At 33.0% G+C, this 14,218-nt stretch overlaps 1 protein-coding gene across 1 annotated transcript; it reads left to right on the forward strand.

Annotated features, from left to right (window-relative positions):
• The first annotated feature begins 3,668 nt into the window (after positions 1 to 3,668).
• On the forward strand, positions 3,669 to 8,022 carry LOC131644993 (protein GID8 homolog). Its single transcript, XM_058915634.1, has 7 exons — positions 3,669 to 3,838; positions 3,981 to 4,107; positions 4,801 to 4,960; positions 5,071 to 5,177; positions 6,203 to 6,334; positions 6,557 to 6,713; positions 7,673 to 8,022. The coding sequence occupies exons 2-7, from the start codon at positions 4,057 to 4,059 to the stop codon at positions 7,789 to 7,791; spliced, it is 726 nt and encodes a 241-aa protein (XP_058771617.1). The 5' UTR covers positions 3,669 to 3,838; positions 3,981 to 4,056; the 3' UTR covers positions 7,792 to 8,022.
• Positions 8,023 to 14,218: the final 6,196 nt, after the last annotated feature.

The raw sequence follows: 14,218 nt of genomic DNA on the forward strand, positions 1-14,218 counted from the left end.
GTATATTTGGTTAGCAAATGATGCATGAATGAATGATGATAATGATGATCATACTCTTTGAAATTCAATTCAAATGAGGTGGGATCTTAGGGTAAAAAATTGGGGTATGACAATTATAAAAAATGCGTTTTGGTTTTCAAACCTCTTTTTGGAAGGACCATTGGTTGGGAACCATTTATTTAAAATCCAAGTTCCCTAATTTATTTTCTAGCTCTGTCCAACTCGACAGGTTGGTGGGAGCGATTAGTCTGACGGTTAATGGAGTTGTAACTTGGGATCTTAGATGACAAAGACATTTCTTTCTTAAAGATTTTCTGTCTTTGAGGAATTACTTTCTATGCTTCGACATATCACTCTTTCCTTGGATAATGATAAATGGGTTTAAGAACATGTCAGAGAGGATACTTTCTTAGAGGCATCCATTTACCTTGTTCAAAGGGTTAGTTCGATCACTTCTTCGGTGCCTTTATCAATAGTGAGTAAGATATTTCCTCTTATTTGGATCATTTGAGCTCCTTCTAAGATCTTGTTATTCTCTTGCCAACTTTTTCAATTTTGTTAGCAATTTATCCTCACCATTCAACTAGAGAGAATTTTTCTTAGTTATAGGTGATCCTTGATAATAATTTGATTCCGTGCCCTTTATGTGAGTTTTTGGTTAAGTTATACCTTCGACTTCAGCGATTGACTTTCGCAACCTTATCCTCTATTTGCACCAATAGGAGATCGAGTGTTCACTCTGTGTTTTGATATTTTGGCGTGTTTTCCATTCCTCTTTATTATATATTGGACGGTTAGGATAAAAGACAAATTATATATAAACCATAGGGGTGTGAATAGTATAGCCTCTACATTTTCAAAGCAATAAAATACCCGACCCAATTAAAAACGGCAAAAACCAAACCCAATTAGAAACCGAACCAAAAAAAATCAAGCCGAAGGACAATCAACTTCTTAAAGTTTAGAAACCATTTAATTGAAGAAGTTGAACAAGAAATCATCGTCGCCGTCACCGCACTCTTCAATTCACTCCCGAACACTCCAATTTCCACAAAAAATGATCAACAATCCATTCCAATCCGAATCATTCCGAGGTAAATTCACTTTATATTCTTCTTTACGGAATTTTCAATATGAATCAATTGAATAGGGTTTTGAGTTTCAAGATTTAGGTTTTTGAAATTAATTATTGATTATTGATCGGAGGAATGTGACGGCTTTGATCTTGAATTGCAGTTTTGGTGCAATTGTTGGGATTTTTGAAGAGTATTGCGTTGTTTAGGGTTCCTACTAGCATTCCCAGTTTGATTGTATAGACTTACTCTGACATGACTGCACTGACGTAGATGATGACTAGTCGTAGTTTATTTTGGTAGCTTTTGGATGATTGTACTTGATGTTATTACACTTTCGTGAGCAAATTTTATTATGTATATGGCTAGGGTATGCCCTAAGTACATGACACACAAGTGTTTAGGTGTCATGAACTAGGAGATTTCTTTTGGGAATTGTAATATTCAGGTACATACATTTTGTTTCCCCGAGAGGCAGTACTGATGCATATAGTACTATTCAGTTTTAAACACAGTTGTACTACTTTTAATAAAAATGTTTGATGTGGTTCCTTTGGAAGTGTTAGAGCCGACTTCCCATTTAATTTAGCACACTCCATTTGTTACACACACACACACACACACACACACACACACACTTGTTATTGTTTAAAAAAAAGGGTGTGTTACACTCACAATGGAGAATATTTGTGTATGGTGGTTTTTTAGGCTGCTTAAGGGACCCACTCACGTGGGGTGAGAGATCAGGTATATGGTCGACATAATTGGATTGTAGGTAGGCAGTTAGATTGATTTGATACATTATGATGGTTGCAAATGTAGTGTTCTCTAAGTAGTGGAGAATATGTATAACTTAGAGTATGTCCTCATCCCCTTGAGGGATGATGTGTTTATAGGAGTTTCCAACATTTAGGGTTTTTTAGGGAAAGGCCATTAACCACCTAGTTAAAGGATAGACATTTGAATCCATATTTCCAAGGAAGATATGAGTCAGTAATGACTCCAATTTTCTCTTTCTCCTAGACACGTCTTTCCCCATAGTTTTCTCCCCGGGCAAGGAAAAATTAAGGGTGAGGCAATACCTCTCTTCAGGCGACGATGTATCGCCGCCTTCTCTTTGGGCGACCCTGGGGTATCACCATAGGCAATGTGTTTTGCAAATATAACACTACAAATGTTTTTTTAGTGCGAATACATTAATTAACATGAAGGTACATAACAAGAGTATCATAATACATCACGACATAAGTCCATCCTATGTCATTACGTAATAGAAACTAGTAAAACACAAAGATAACTATTTGATTTACTTTAAGAGATATTCCCTCTGCCTTTATCGATTACCTGCTCATCTGTAAGAAAATAGCAAACATGGGGTGAGATAAACAATCTCAGCGGAGTTCTTACTACAAACATAAGTACTCATAATGGCTAGCTAGGTCACCTGTAACATACTACCACTATCGATAAAGACTCATACAAATACAAGAGATGCTTAACACTTCAAAGGGGATCCGAGATATAATAAATCCCATACACTATAAGAACATTATATGCTACCCCATACACCTATATAGTCCAGAAATCGTAACTGCAACGGTCCCTCACGTTCGAGATTAGTTTATGGATTCATCAACGTCTAACTACGATTTTGTGAGATTCTACTTGCTTCCAGGTTATACATATGGCATATGCAACAAGACATATATTTCTCTATATGTATCAAGTTAGCTTTTTTTGCCCTTTTTCTTCACAGGACATATGTAGCTCGTATAACAACCATATGCTCTACCATTAGGTATTAATCAAGTTAGAATGTGCAAGAGGGAACGATGAGAAAAGCTCTTTACTTTTGGTTTTTATTTGATTTAGGAAAATACTTCTTTGAACTCTCAAGGCCCAAAATACCCAAGTTTCCCCTTGGTGTCTCTAATTACGAGATCCTCAAATTTGACAAACTTCTTAAGTTAAACACATTGGATTGAGGAAATGAGTTTTGAGGTGTTCTCTCTATTCTCTTTTATAAGCAACTTTTGACTTTTATATTCATTAAATAACTGATGTATTTGGTAATGAGTGAATCTAAAAGTCAAAATTTGCTTATAAAGGATAACGGAGGGAGTATCACAACAACATTTGACACACATATCACATTATTTAATGGCAAAACAAATATGTATAATGTATGCAATTCAAATTTATCATCAACAAATTTTGGTCTCTTTGCATGCTTACGAAACTGGTTCATTCAATTTTAAAATTCTATTATTTTGTTCCATCTCTTAGTTATGTGGACTAAAATTACATTGACATGATATATTTTAAATGATGCGGGACACAACTAAATGATGTAGAAACATTATAATAAATTAATTTTTTTACACGTTATTAATTAAATTACAAAAATAAATCATTTAACCTTTGTTCAAAGGGTTAGTTCAATCACTTTTTCAAAGGAGTCTCAAACTCAACTAAAGATGTATAATCCTACCTATTGGGGGTGTGGATAGTATAGCTTCTACACTTTCAAAGCAATAAAAACCCGGCCCAATTAAAAACGTCAAAAACCGAACCCAATTAGAAACCAAACCAAAAAAAAAATCAAGCCGAAGCACAATCAAGTTCTTGAAGTTCAGAAACCGTTCGATTGAAGAAGTTGAACAAGAAACCATCGTCACCGTCACCGCACTCTCCGATTCACTCCCCAACACTCCAATTTCCACCGAAAACGATCAGCAATCCGTTCCAATCCGAATCATTCCGAGGTAAATTCACTTCGTATTCTTCTTTACGGAATTTTCAATCTGAATCAATTGAATAGGGTTTTGAATTTCAAGATTTAGGTTTTTGAAATTAATTATTGATTATTGATCGGAGGAATGTGACGGTTTTGATGTTGAATTGCAGTTTTGGTGCAATTGTTGGAATTTTGAAGGAGTATTGCGTTGTTTAGGGTTAAAATGAGGTTCGAGCGTGTGCACTGATGTCATTGTTTTGGATTGTAGTTCGTCAGCTAGCAGAAATTGAGGCAATGGTATTTTACTTTTTCTCTTTACTTTTTGTTTTCCCCAAATTTTATATGTGGATTGGTGTTTATTAATTATCATTATGAATTTTTAATGTTCAAAGGATCTTGAATTTGTGTTTGGTTAAAAGTTCTGATTTTTTAAAGAGGTTTAGATAAGGATCTTGAATTTGTGTGTTAATTTGCTAGAAATGATGTGGAAAGTGAAGATGTTTAGATAAGGATCTTGAATTTTTGTATTACTTTGCTAGGAATGATGTGGAAAGTGAAGATGTTTAGATAAGGATCTTGAATTTGTGTATTAATTTGCTAGAAATGATGTGGAAAGTGAAGATGTTTAGATAAGGATCTTGAATTTGTGTATTAATTTGCTAGGAATGATGTGGAAAGTGAAGATGTTTAGATAAGGATCTTGAATTTGTGTATTAGTTTGCTAGAAATGATGTGGAAAGTGAAGATATGAATATGAGTTTACATGTAAATGTGTAGTCAAGTAAAATGATGAATGTTAATTTCTGTTATTTTGCATTAGACGGAAGTGTGTTTTTTAAGGGGTCAAATTTAGTCTTTTTGCTGGAAGTATTTTGTTATATATGACTGGTTATAGTCAATGGGTGGTGGAAATTTAGAGATTCTGATTTCCTGTGTGTGTCAAGGAAACGGTAAACTGATAATTTTTGTTTTTAAAATACATGTGTATAGGCGGCATCAAAGAAAGTGATTCCAAGGGAAGAGTGGGAGAGGAAGCTTAATAATGTCAAGATTAGGAAAGAAGACATGAATAAATTGGTGATGAATTTCCTTGTCACTGAGGGTTTCGTTGAAGCTGCTGAGAAATTCCGCAAGGAGTCTGGAACTGAGCGTATCCTTTTTTCTTATTTTTCTTGTTTTTATTCTTTAATTTTATTATTCTTTTGGCGGAGGGTATCTTTTTTGTTGAATCAATTTATGCTTGTCCTTATTGGTCTTTAGCTGACATCGATCTTGCTACAATCACTGATCGGATGGCTGTTAAGAAGGCGGTACAAAGTGGTAATGTTGAAGATGCAATTGAGAAAGTCAATGACTTAAATCCTGAGGTGAGCTTTGCCCCTTCCTTTTTGATATGGGAATGAATTCCATTCTTCCAAAATGATTTACAGAATTTATTCTTACATCCCTTTCTCCCCAATTTTATTATAACCGCGAAATTTCACTTTCTATTCTATGTAGTATGTACGTAGTCTTCTTTTTAGATAGCAATCCCCATAAAGCACACATTTTTCATGAACGTGGTCAATTTTATTCAATGCAAATGTTGTCTATGACTGATCAAATTGATGCAGAATTCTAATAGAACATGACACTGCTCTTTTAATTTGGTTAGACTTAGACCTAATCTTGCCGTAGATCTAGTCAATGCGGGATCTCAACACTCCTTTTCTAGCCTGGTGGATGTAATCATTTTCTTAATCAGAATTTAGACAGAAAATGATGCAACCCTTTTTACTTGGTTATCTTGCTATCCCCAATTGTATTATACCATCTCTAGTTGAGAAGGGGTCTAAACACACCCACTTCAAGCCAGTATTAGATTTTTAGGGTTTGGACAAATGTGGATGGCTCCTCAACAACTAGGACAGGCTTTGATAATATCTCAGATTTTTCTAGACTCATATCTACCCCTTAAACTAACTCTATGGATGAGGATTGCTCGTGTTTTATATGAATTACTCTGTCATATCTCTGGTTGATGTGATATCTTGATAAAAGGGGATATAACTTGCATAAAAGTAGTGCTATTAAATTTGAGTAAATGCTCTAAAGTATTTTCATTTCATTGTGCTGCAAAACTGTAGCTTTCTTATTGTTTCTTATATTTTTACTCAATAATTTAATTTCATGGGTCCATTTGGTATCTTCAATGATTTGTTTTTTAAATGAAAAATTGTGTGGAAATCTCATTTTCCATTTTTCATGAATTTCTTAATGATGACTCCCTCCTTAATTCTTAATGTGTGCTGAACCCATACAAAACAGTTTGTATACATCAGAGCATTCATTGATCTTTGTCTTATTCATATCTTCGATAAAATTAACATCCGTTTTGTAATACTTTCTGCAGATACTGGACACAAACCCCCAATTATTTTTTCATCTTCAGCAGCAGCGGCTGATAGAACTAATCCGAAATGGAAAAGTAGAAGAAGCTTTAGAGTTTGCACAGGAGGAGCTTGCACCCAGGGGAGAGGAAAATGTAAACTCTTATAATGAATTTTTGCGTGTCTCTATTGTCATACTACCTTTATTAGTGATTTATTTCTGGTGTTATTATTAACGGGGGTTCATTAACAATTTTGGTGATAAGTTGCTTTGGTAGCCTGTAGTCAGGAAAAAGTAAAATTAGAACGCCTTTTTTTCAGTTTTAATTTGTGGCACAGACTTGGTGCTAATACAGTGCTTGAAATTTGGTTTCCAGCAAAGCTTTTTGGAAGAATTGGAGAGGACTGTTGCGCTGCTTGCCTTTGAAGACATTTCAAACTGTCCTGTTGGAGAGCTTCTTGACATATCACAGCGTCTAAAAACAGCAAGTGAGGTGAATGCAGCTATACTTACAAGCCAGAGTCATGAAAAAGGTATTTGTTTTGTTTGTTTCAAAAATATGTGTTTTTTTGTATAGAAGCTTTGCCAAATTCACCCCAATTTAGTAACCACTATTCTGTTAGTTTACATTGTGACGGTTTATTCCTCTGATGGATTAAAACTTGTAATGCTTGTAAGTGATTAACTTTTTGAAATATTTGAATGCGTTAATAAATCTAGATTCCAAGGAATCCGAAAAGGACTTATTATTATTCATATTCTGGGACCAATCATATTTGTAGCTAGTTACCCTATACGTTTTTGGCTATATCATGGTAGTTTAGTTGATATTCTTGCATGCTGTTGAGATGTTGTGTTATACTGTTATGTTTATATATGTCCCAAATCTGGTAATATTTTTCTCTGTGGTGTTCAACTCCTGCAACCAAGCTGTTATTGGAATCCACTTGAGTTGAAGATGCATTTGAAGTTTTTTTTTTTTTTTTATATGACAAACCATTGTCTTCATGCTTAACTCGGATATTGAATTGTATAATATACAAGGATGATAATGTTATGGTCCCTTATCTTGGATCGTGTTGACAATCCTAGATGTGGTAGAAGCTTTGCTTCGACCTATGAAGGTAGAAGCGGGCTTGTCATTGACAGAGCCTCTTCTTCAATTAACAAATACTTTTTTGATTATGAATATTGATGATAAAAAAAGGGAACATAACATTATGTATTTTGATTTTATTTTCTGCCGGTTTTAATTGTGTATTTTGAATGAAGTATTACTTGGGTTATTGCTGTTAGCCTGTTAAAACTTCGATTTTTAATTTCTTTCAGTCTTAATTGTGCATTTTCCGAACTAACCTCTGCACTTGTTTGTAATTATGTGATTCTGTCCTGTGTTGTGTTATGGGTCTATGGATTGTTTCTAAACTTGTTGCAAAACTTCTAACATACTCTGCCATATCTGTTACTAATATTGACTTTTTTCTTCCATCAGACCCAAAACTTCCAAGCTTGTTGAAGATGTTGATATGGGCCCAAAACCAGCTGGCCGAGAAAGCTTCTTTTCCTCGCATAAATGATATAACCACAGCTGCCTTAGAAGATCCCGTTTAAAAACTTGTGACACTTCAATTTGAATGTGAAGATTTTAGGTTCTAGATGAAGTGATTGTTGCCATTATTGTTAAAAATTGTGTATTACTTTGAAAGATGTTTGAAAACATGTAATGTTCATTTTCTCCTAGATAGTTCCAGTTGTTTTTACACTGTTGTACAAAAAGATTGTCCCCCTTCTTCAAGTTAACTTTTATACGGTAATCTGTTCGATATATGAAGATATAAATTTTTTCTCGTGATGATAGCAAAAGATAGCCCAAATATGACACAAAGTCACAAACATTTATTTTCAATTGCCAGGGACCATTAAGCAGAATTCTCTTCACTTCTCTGCTCTGCCTCATTAATGTATAACAATTCTCATTATGTAAAACAATTCTCTGGCAAAGGTGAAGAACGCTGGTCCTGTTTTCACTTTTCTCTAACCGTGTGCCTAAAATTTATTTAGCAGAGTTATATAACTTAGTTTGCTTAAAACAATGTAATAATAAAAGAATGTAAACAATCAAGTGCTGTACTTGTAACTCGTGGCAGAAGTAGAGGATGTATTGTATAGTACAGTAACACAAGGGATGAGAACAAGATCCTCAAAAATAAAAAAAGTGCCAATGTTTTTCATACTACTAAACTAGAAACATACAAAGAACATAAATTACCAAACATAATAAAAAAACAAATCTGCCTCAACTAACATTGAGATATAATAAATAATTAATTAATCTTGACCCAAATGACATAAACCCAGATTGTGTTATCAATATCTTTGAACTCATGAACTTGTCCATCTTCATCTTCATCAATTAATTTCTTCACCGTAGTATCTCTAAGATGAGAACATGAACCACCTCCATCATCAAAGTTAAGTGCATAACTAGAAGGATCATATTGAAACATAAGCCTCTGTCTTTTCCCATTCTTCAAAGCCCTCTTCACAGCAGCCCTCATCCTCCAAAACAAGCCTCTACAATGCTTCATTCCATAAGCATTAGCCCATTCCAGCTTCTCCAACAAACCCATTTAGGTAAAGTGTGAAACTTTGCCAAAAAAGAAAGAAAGTAATAACCTTGTAGAAATTCCCTCAATAGGTATTTATAATGAGAGAGAAAAAAAAGTAGTGATGGAGGGGAACAAACAAGACAGTATAAGGGATGGGATGTGAGAATGAAGAAAATAGTTGGAAAGGTAAAAACTTTCAATGTTGGGTTTGGAGAAGAAGAAACATTGAAATAGTAGAAAACAAGGGGCAAAATGTAATCTTTTTGGTGTATCTATAGGAGAGAGTGTAGAGTCTCACACGTTGGGATACTAAAATTCTATTCTCTCTAGTCTCTAGAGAGATTATAGAGAGAGTCTAGAGAGAGAGAAAAAGAGAATGGTGTATGGTGTGGTGGGGTTGCAGAGCAGTGGGCAGAGAGCCTCAAAGTGTAATGTTGTTTCTCTATCAGAATCAGAATTGAATTCAGAATGTTGTTGTGACCGTATAACGAATTTTATAGTATAATAATAACGAAACCATGTACTTGATTGTATCTTCTCCGGTTTTTTCTTAACTAAACCATTCTCTCACATTCTTTTTACCATTATTTTATTAATATTAGGTTTCCTTTGTTTTCTCTAGGTGAGATTTTGTTGAACTTTTGGATTTTATATTTATTAAAAAAAAATAAATCCGTTTTATTATCAAATCTTTGAGTTTTTCAAACATTTCATGCCTAATTTTTGGAAATATATTTGCTTTTATATTTCATATTTTACTAAAACATAATTGATAATGCATTACAAATTAATTTTGATCATTACATTTTAATTATATCTCATTAGAACACTTGATTATTATAAAAAACGAGAATAATTAATTTAAATCATTAAATTTTGATCCATTTTATATTTTGAAAAGCAAAATATTTGATACATTTTAAAAATAATGATAATTGATTAAAGATAATTCTATAGATGAAATTTGCGATTTAATAATTAATAAAATCATTAATATAATCATATATTAATCAAAATAGCTAACAAAATTAAAATATGTCTATCGTTATAAGACTAAATAAAATAATATAGAGATCAAAGAGATGAAGAGAAGAGAGAAAGTAATATTGTATTATCTTCTTCAAAAGTACATTATATATTACAATGTGAATCTTATTTATAGGACTAAATGGAGATGGAAAATGATACATATTAATAGAGAATAGGAAGATAAAGAAAAATAAAGATGGACATTCACTTTTATCTTTCTTCATAACACTCCTCTTGGTTGTCCATTGAGGATATTCCTCGTTAAAATCTTACTAGAAAAAACTCAGAGTAAAAAAAATCTAGTGAAGAAAAAAAATCTAATGAAGGAAAAAGAGTACAATATCCTTTCACTTCCCCCCTCAGCTGAACGATCATTTATTCGATGAAGACCAATCTTTTGTACTAGTTAATTCAAAATTCTACTTGAGAGTGACTTTGTGAAAAGGTCTGCAAGATTGCCACATGAACATATTTGTTGGACGGTTATATCACCACTCTTTTGAAGATCATGAGCAAAAAGAACTTTAGGGAAATATGTTTTGTTCGGTCTCCTTTAATGTAACCATATTTCAATAGAGCGATGTATTCAATATTATCTTCATATATGGTCATTGTATTTAATTATTCAGAAAATAAACCACAAGTATTTTGTATGTGCTGAATTAAGGATCTCAATCAATCGCATTCTCAACTTGCCTCATGTAATGCTAAAAGTTTTGCACGGTTAGATGATATTGTTGCTATGGTTTGTTTCACTTATCTTCATGAAATACCTATACCCCCATATGTAAACAAATAACCTGTTTATGATAAACTATTATGAGGATCTCACAAGTAACCTGCATCTACATAACTTGTTAATTCGAATATGGATACCTTGGTATAAAACAAACACATGTCTATTGTACCTCTAAGATAACAATGTATATGTTTGACTCTGTTCTAATGTCTTCGTGTAGGTGAATAATTGTATTTTTCTATTATCAAAGTTTTAAAAATCGAACCGAGAAAAGAACCGTTAAAATATGTGGGTCATGGTTCAATCGGTTCAACCGTGATTGAACCGTATATTAAATTTAAACTAAAAAATAAATAAATATATTATTAAATATCCTAATAAAATTAATTTATATCATAATTTATAAAATAAAATTCTCAAATAAATACGATACTAATAAACAAGCTTACAAAATAAGAAGAATGCAATGTAAGACCTAATAATAAATCATAAAATTAGTTAAGGACCGATATGTATATATTTGTCCTAATTGCTTAACTCAAAGCCATAAGTTATTCATCAGTATAATTTTTCACATCTCTTTACAGACCAACATCGGTTATCCTGTGTCCACATACATTACATTATTTCTTCTCTTTCTACTACATTTACATTGTCTTGTGTCCTTCAATTTTATTCTTTATTTTCCATCTATACAATTATAAATGTTTGCTATAATTAATTTTTTAGATTTAAACAAAGAAATAAAATGAAGTAAGACATAAAAAAAATATCTTTGATTTTTTGAACCGTCTGGTTCACCAAAACCGGTCCAAATTTTACGGTTATTTTGCGCTTGAAGCAATTTTATCCCAATTTTATATACCTAACCGTTTATTGGTTCAAATCGAACCGGATTAGACAACAGTTCAAGGTTGAATCGGTTCAACCGGCCGGGTCAGTCTGGGTTTTAAAACATTGGCTATTATATATCAGAACATATATAAATAGCAAGGTACATTAGTGCTTCAATTACGCTGAGATATGTTACTTCATGATCAAGCAATTTTTCATCCTTTTCTTGAGGTCTGAAAGGATCTTTCTCCACATCTATGATCTAACAACCATTGAAGTAGACAACGGGTGATATTTGTCCACATATAAGTGTTTTAACACTTTTCTATATAGCCTACTTGATGTACAAATATTCCTTTGTCCAAATGTTCAATTTGTAAACCTAGACATAATTTTGTCTTTCCTAGGTCCTTCATTTTAAACTCTTTCTTTAAACATTTCATAACTTTTGGAAGCTCTTCAGGAGTTCCAATAATATTTATGACATCCATATAGACAACTATTATTGAAAATTCCTTTCCTGATCCTTTTATAAAAATACAAGGACAAATGAAACTATTTGTATATCCTTCTCTAAGCAACTATTCACCGCGAAGATTATACAACATTCGTCTAGATTATTTCAGCCCGTAGAGAGACTTATTCAATCTTATGGAGTAGCTTTCTCAAAATTCCGAGTTGTGTGCATAGGGTATATTGAACCTTTTAGGGATTTTCATGTAAATTTCACTATTAAGTGAACCATACAGATAAGCTGTTACAACATCCATCATGTGCAAATAAAGCCCTTCATGTGCTACAAGGCTTATTAGATATCGAAAAATGCTTGCATCCATTACATGTGATTATGTCTCATCAAAAGCAAGCATAATCTGATGTAAGAGAATGACTTTGAACTCTGAACAAGCTTCATCACTATTTATCAAAAGCCTCTGATTCAAAGGAATAACGTCTGAAAGAAGATCTTAAAGAAGCAGCAAATTAAATATAAAATTTGAGTTATCAAGTCAATGCATCTACAAGAATCTGTCCAGAAGACATTTGTGATGGTCTCTAACTCTCTATGACTCTGATATCTCAAAGATGGAAGACTAACTCTGATCAAGCTTCATGATAAGCTATCAAAAGCCTCTAACTCAAGAAGTTAAGTGTGAAGAAAAAGACAGTGACCATGACCTCTGATCAAGCTTCATTTAATTCTATTAGAAGCCTCTGAATTATAAAGTTAGATGTAAAATGAGTATATGTGAAAATATTATTAAAGTACATCTTCACGTGACCACAATATAACATCCTATCCATTACTGTGAAAATCAGGATAAAGAATTGTACACTGTACAGTTATTGTTCACACTTCTCATCATAGTGCTGCTACAACCAATGTACTCTCATAATAGCTAACACCTCCAACATCTACCTGTTGTGTAGATATTCAATCTCTCTTTCTCCAACGAATCTATTTTATTTATCTAGTTAAAGAGAAATGGGAAGATTGAAAAAAGGGAGGTGTGTAACAATAATTTAAATAATATAAACAAGAGAGAATGAGACAAAAAAAATAGAAAAGAAGAAGAGAAAAAAGATGCTGAAATAAATATGAATTATTCAAACAAAATTTAAAAAAGTAACTTAGCAAGCAAGAAAAGGATACTGCAAGTGCTTTTGAGAAACAAAATTACCACACCGAGGTGTCATACCCCAATTTTTGACCTAAGATACCACCTCATATCATTTGCATATGCATCATTTGCATCTCTAACAAATTGCATAGTTTGTGTTTGCTACTTGTGACTCAGCAGGGTTTAATCAAGAAATCACTCATCAGTACAAGTAACAATCAATTAGGATTTTGTTCTCCCTTCATCTCAAAAGAATTATCTTCATCAACAATCAACATTTGGTCCTCAAAGTTTCATTTCAACAAGCTCAAAAGCTCTGAATCAACCAGATTAGGGTTTTGACTGAAGACAGTATACTCCTGACTTTTGCTCAGGATTTGACCTAATGACTTGGGACATGACCTCAAGACCCCAAGTACATCATTTTGACCTAATATATTGACTCAAGACATCTCCTACACCAGGATTGATCAACAGTGAAATTTCAAATCATCAGATTTGGGTTTTGAACTATCAGGGACTGAAATCAGGGATCACATTTGGGAAACCCTAAAAATCCCCAGGAAGTCACTCAAAGGTTTCAATCATCTTCAAATAATCCCTATGGCAATATCCAATGGAAATTACATCTTAATTCAAGATCCACAGTCATCAATTTCATCAGGTCGACAATTAGGGTTTTTGACCTAATTCACTTGAACCACTGACTTTTTAATCAGAACATGGTGCCACAACTTAAACCATGGCTCAAGGTCCTCCAATAACTCAACATGATCCATTCATACCATTCATTTGGTGAGGATAGCCTGGTTCATTTGAAATCTCCAGAAACGCGATTCATCTAAAAAAGTCAACTGTACAAGATCACCATTGACTTTTGGGGAATTTTGGTCAACCATGACTTTTGAAGTTTTGAATCATCAATATATGATATATGAAGTCATTTGATCAAGAAAAATCAAGAAAATCAATCAAGAATCAAAAAGTCAAAGGTTTGACTTTCCATACTTAGAAAATTTTCCAAGTGTTTTTCAATGGTTTTTTCCAAACTTTGGAAGGGAATTTCTCAAAATTTCACCTACAAACTGAAAAAAACTTCCAACATGAAAGTTGTATATTTTGATCCAATAAACAACTTTGTCACATATGATGATTTTCCAAAAGATCAACCATTTAAGAGATATGGAGCTTCAAAGTTGGTATCTTTT

The sequence above is a fragment of the Vicia villosa genome, linkage group LG1 (assembly GCF_029867415.1).
Source record: "Vicia villosa cultivar HV-30 ecotype Madison, WI linkage group LG1, Vvil1.0, whole genome shotgun sequence".
Lineage (NCBI taxonomy): Eukaryota > Viridiplantae > Streptophyta > Magnoliopsida > Fabales > Fabaceae > Vicia > Vicia villosa.

Bases quoted from the DNA above. Each gene is read 5' to 3' on its own strand.
- LOC131644993 (XM_058915634.1), top strand. From the start codon at position 4,057: ATGTCATTGTTTTGGATTGTAGTTCGTCAGCTAGCAGAAATTGAGGCA. The intron at 6,335-6,556 runs GTAAACTCTTAT...TTTGGTTTCCAG, and splicing joins CACCCAGGGGAGAGGAAAAT to CAAAGCTTTTTGGAAGAATT. The intron at 6,714-7,672 runs GTATTTGTTTTG...TTCTTCCATCAG, and splicing joins AAGCCAGAGTCATGAAAAAG to ACCCAAAACTTCCAAGCTTG.